This window comes from Colobus angolensis, unplaced genomic scaffold (genome assembly GCF_000951035.1).
Source record: "Colobus angolensis palliatus isolate OR3802 unplaced genomic scaffold, Cang.pa_1.0 Scaffold205, whole genome shotgun sequence".
Lineage (NCBI taxonomy): Eukaryota > Metazoa > Chordata > Mammalia > Primates > Cercopithecidae > Colobus > Colobus angolensis.
In genome coordinates, this window is record NW_012115211.1 from 615,459 (window position 1) to 620,363 (window position 4,905).

Consider the following 4,905-nt stretch of genomic DNA (forward strand, 5'->3'; position numbering starts at 1 on the left):
CTACAGGCGCCAGCCACCTCGCCCGGCTAGCTTTTTGTATTTTTTAGTAGAGACGGGGTTTCACCGTGTTAGCCAGGATGATCTTGAACTCCTGACCTCGTGATCCGCCCGTCTCGGCCTCCCAAAGTGCTGGGATTACAGGCTTGAGCCACCGCGCCCGGCCCAATTTTGTATTTGTTAATCTGGGTAGTGCTTACATAACTGTTCCCTTGGTGACAGTTCATCAACTGAATACTAATAATCTGTGCATTTAACTATATACAAATAAAACTTCAACAAAATTTTATTGATACTATTTATACACTAAAAACTGAGCATTTTGACCCCAAAAGCTAAATTAATGTCAACTGCAAAAGTAAAAGTGCTTTGTTATATAGGCTGCCTTCCAAGAATTCAAGGATGACACCCCCAGAAAGCTGTAAATAGCATACTCGGCACTCATATAGCATTCAGCTGTACACTGAAGCCACTATACATCCCTCGGCACCAATCCAAAAATTTGACAAACACTAACAAATGAGGCTGAAATTATTCCATCAACAGTTTGTTTGCATTAGTTTTCCCAGTGTTAAACTGTGAACTGTTATCAGAGAATAGGCTCTATGAAGTAAATGATGCTTTCTCTTTCCTAATCCCACATGCTCTCAAAGCTCCCCCAAATTAAACCCTGCTTGGCCCCTGAACTCCTTAGGACTTCTCCAGGCTGTTTCTAAGGGTGCTCCCTATTCCCTCTCCCAGTATCCACCCTCACACTCTACCTCCTGCACATACAAAAACTCACATTAATGCTCACTCCAGAGATGTGTCTCCCTAGCCAGACTTCTACCCTCTTCCAGTATCTCACAATACAATCCAAACTCCCACTACCCTCAAACTCCTACTATTCAGAAATTCCCTGCCAACAGCATCACAAAACCAGGGCACATGGTATCTTTTCAATCCTCTTCGGTAGTAGGTAGTAGTCACACAAAAAGCCGTTGCTACTGTAAGCTCTTCCGTCTGCCTATTCAATGGCAACCACAGTGGTTATTATCTCCAACTCTTCTCTTCCCTTTAGCCCCCGCCTGTTTTACTGCATTCAAATCTATTTCACTTTTCAACCACTCTCTCCCCCACAACCTCTCCCTTCCTCTTTGTGAATCCTTCCTAAGTCCCACTGGCAGCTGATGAAAAGTTGGAGGGGTGTATGAAGGAACTCACTCTGTCCTGTGTAAAGGTGGTGGAGGAAGGCTGCCCAAGTCTCAAGAACGTGCATGGCTGCAGAGTCAGACACTGGATTCTGCAACCCAGTCCCACCACTTACCAACTGGAAGGCTCTGGACAAGCCCCTGTTTCTTCAACTGCCAAATGGGGGTAATAAAAACAGTTATCTCACAGAGTTGTGAAAAGTTAGTGAACTAATGGCCACTGAGCCCTTTGCACAAATCCAACACGGTAGGTTCTCAATAAATGATAGTTTCTCCTAGATCCTCTTCTTGGAAGGAGGAATAAAGGGAGAGGGTGAAAGGTACTTTCTTTAGGTCTCTTTAATGCTAAGACTCCTGCAAAATCTCCCTTGGGGGACAGAAGGAAGGCAACCGATATAAGGAGGCAAGTACTCTACAGATATGCGAGTAAAACAAAGAGTTTTGTCAGACCTCCAAAGTCAGTGTTTCCCCCTTCTTATCTCCCTACAAGGCAGAGCCAAGAAGTCCTCAAAGCCCTTCTTAAACGATGGAGGAACACATGAATATATACATCAAATCCTCCTTCCACAGAGACTCACTGGAGGCAATGAAGAAGGAAAGAGTCCTCCTAATTATTAAGATGCGTTCCTTGAGACTCGGAGAATTAGGAAGGAAACCCCCAAGTCTCAAATACATTTCTCTAAAGAGGCCGAATACTTAATAATCAAGGGAGATTAAAGCAAATGGTAGACACCCCAAAGTCTCCTCCAGGGCTCTTGCACGAAGAGTACAAACTGGTTTCTCCGTAAGCGGGGATGGCCAGGTGGGGAAAGAAAGAAAAAGTGCTTTCGCTGTGGCCCGTGGGACACAGGGGCTTCCCCGGGTCCCTTCCCGGGGGAAACGAGGGAGATGGTCTACGCGGGGGAATCCCCGGCTCCTTGCGTTGGGGGAGGTGGCCTCGGGCCGGGGCCCCAGGGACTTTCGCTGGCTGGCTGCTTGTCCCCTCACAAGCCCATCTCCTGTAACGGGATTCTCCTAGGACTCCGGGATCTCCCGGAGGTTCGGCCATCACTGGACCCCTCCCCGTACAAGATCTCCTCACAGTCTTCAGTCCCGCGAGCCCTCCGGGTTCCTGCTCTGGGTGTCCCGGCTCGTGGGGTCAACCCAGAGCCAGGAGGCTCTCCACGCGGGCCTGCCCGGGTCCCTCCCGAGGGCTGCGACCCGCGCGGGCTTACCTGCTGAGACGGCAGCTCCACATGCAGGGCCCGCGCGGCAGAACCGGGAGGCAGCGCGGCGGCCGGGCCCGGGGGTGGCGGGGGGACCTGGCCCCCGACCGACGCGGAGGCGCTCATCTGGATCCAGGAGCCGCCAAGCGGCGTGGCGCCCGCTCCTCCGGCATCCGCCGCCGCCTCCTAGCCACGACCTGCCAAGCTCGTGCAGCCTAGAAACCCGCCACCCGACAAGCAGGACTGCTCCGTCCAGACAGTGGCCGCCGCCGCTGCCGCCGCTGGCTAAGGAAGAGCCATATTACCGCAGTGCAACCCCTCCACCCTGCCGAGATCCGGCGCGCTCATTGGCTTAGCCCTCAAGGGGCGGGACCCAATGGCAGAAAAGGGGCGTGCTATTGGGTAGAAGGTCTGTCCATCGCTGGCCGTACTGAACTTGGGGGCGGAGGGACTCGAGGATGGCCTCAATTGCGTTTGTCAAGCCGGGGTGAAACCTGGGGCGGTGCTTCTTTTTTTCCCAGTCTAATTGGTTCATTCACTACCAACGGGCAGAGGGTCCTGGTGGAGGCGGGAGGGCCATTGCACGAGGTCGCTGTCAATTGTCAGTAAAGGGAAAGAGGGGTGGGGTCTTGATTAGGTAGAGTGCGCGCCTGGGCTCCAGTGTCACGTGCAGGAGGCGGGAGAGTCACCTGATTAGGGAATATTGGTCTTCTGAGCTACTTCCGCCCTCGCTGGTTGCCGTGGTAACAGGCCTCCGGTGGAGGGCGAGGACCCGCTTGGAAGCCAGCTGGGTGGCGATCGCTTGTCTGCCTTGGCAGGCACCTTGCGCAGTCTTTTCCCGGCGCTCTCATCAGCGTGCAGGGATTGAAAAGGAATGCTTTATGGTTCAGCGGAGAGCCACCACGCAGGATGCACTGGGACCTGAGAACCGTTGGGCAGTCCCACCAGCTTTTTCATGACCAACTCCAACCCACAAGTACACGCCCTTTTCTCGCACTCCACTAACTAGTACGCTGAGCTACAAGGTGTGCCAGGCACCCAGGACGCCAGATTCACCGCTTCAGGTGGGCTGCTTGTGCCGTCCCTAGAAAGCCTTTGCTACTTATCCATCAGTCTTAGCTGGGGCAGGAGTCCCTTCTTCCAAAAGGCTTCTCTGAGCCTCTCTGGGACCTTGAGTTAGGAATTTTGACCCTATCGTAGGTCTGGATTATCCTATTTTTTTTTTTTTAACACTGCCTCATTCTTTCGCCCAGGCTGGGGTGCAGTGGCAAAATCACGGCTCACTGCAGCCTCGACCTCCTGGGCTCAAGTGATCCTCCTACCTAAGCCTCCTAAGTAGCTGGGAATACAGGCACATGCCACCACACCCAGCTAATTTTTAAATTTTTTGTAAAGGTGGGGTCCTGGCCATATTTTCCAGGCTAGTCTCAAACTCTCAGGCTCAAGCGATCCTCCAGCCTCGGGCTCCCAAAGTATTGGGATTACAGGCATGAGCCACTGGGCCTGGCCACATTGTCTTTTAACACACACAAGCAGCCACCCTCCTTCCCACACACACACAATACTGTGAATTCCTAAAGCAAAAGGACCTTGTCTGATTAATCTCTGGATTCGCAGTGCCTGACAGAGAATCAGGAAATGTTTGGTTTTTTTTTTTCAGTGAAGGCCCAGCTCAAATGCCACCTCTTCCATGAAGACTTCTGTGATCCACAATGATAGCATCTCCAGTAATTCCTTCTATAATAAATAGCATGAGTCATTCTGCAGGATATTGATCTTCCTTTTTTTGCTCCCAGACTGAATTTTTCCACCACCTGGATGAACATAGCAGAAAGAACATAGTGTTTTAGAGTCAGACACAATAGGAATCAGGCACTTTGGAATCTTGGCTCTGCCACCTTTGAGCTATGTATCCCAAGGCAAGTCAGTTCCCCTCTCTCAGCTTTAAAATAGTGGTAGGGTTGCTGTAGGGATTAAAGTAAATCAACATATGTAAAATGCCCACACAGGACCTAGCATATAATAGTTGCATTTTAAATTTTTTAAACAAAATATAAGCATACTATCTTTCCAGGGTGTTCAGAAGCCTGAAAAACACCCTGGATCTTTTCTCAGAGCTGGATCACAAAGATGTCACACTGTCTCCTGTTTTGAGACACTGAGTGGTTCCTCATGGCTGGAGTCTGGGGTGTGGGGTCAGGTGTTTGCTGAGAAAGGAGTCGCTTGGTCAGGTGTTTATTGAGAAAGGAGTCACTGGGAAATCCCAAATATTATCTGATTGAACTCATGTGGTGCCAAGATCTGGGGGGAATTTCACAGAAAACACATTTCTGTTTCTAAGCTGTATTAGTTTTCTGAGGCTGCCATAACACATGATCACAAACTGGTATCTTGAAACAACAGAAATTCTCTCACTGTTCAGGAGTTTAGGATCCTGAAATGAAGGTGTCAGGAGGGCTGTGCTCTCTCGGAAGGCTCTAGGGGAGAATCCTTCCTTACATATTCCAGTTACT

The 4,905-nt window shown here is 50.5% G+C and overlaps 1 protein-coding gene and 1 long non-coding RNA gene across 2 annotated transcripts in view; one reads left to right on the forward strand and one right to left on the reverse strand.

The window, feature by feature from the left end:
* UVRAG (UV radiation resistance associated) overlaps positions 1-3,049 on the reverse strand; it is a 333,543-nt gene extending 330,494 nt beyond the window's left edge. Inside the window, exon 1 of the mRNA XM_011942003.1 lies at positions 2,402-3,049. Coding sequence (XP_011797393.1) covers positions 2,402-2,518 — 117 coding nt within the window. The 5' untranslated portion in view covers positions 2,519-3,049. The remainder of the gene's footprint in view (positions 1-2,401) is intronic.
* Positions 3,050-3,110: 61 nt separating this feature from the next.
* Positions 3,111-4,156, forward strand: LOC105511811. The gene is made up of 2 exons (XR_001001770.1): positions 3,111-3,456; positions 4,053-4,156. It is a non-coding gene; the product is annotated as an uncharacterized LOC105511811 (long non-coding RNA).
* The last annotated feature ends 749 nt before the right edge of the window (positions 4,157-4,905 follow it).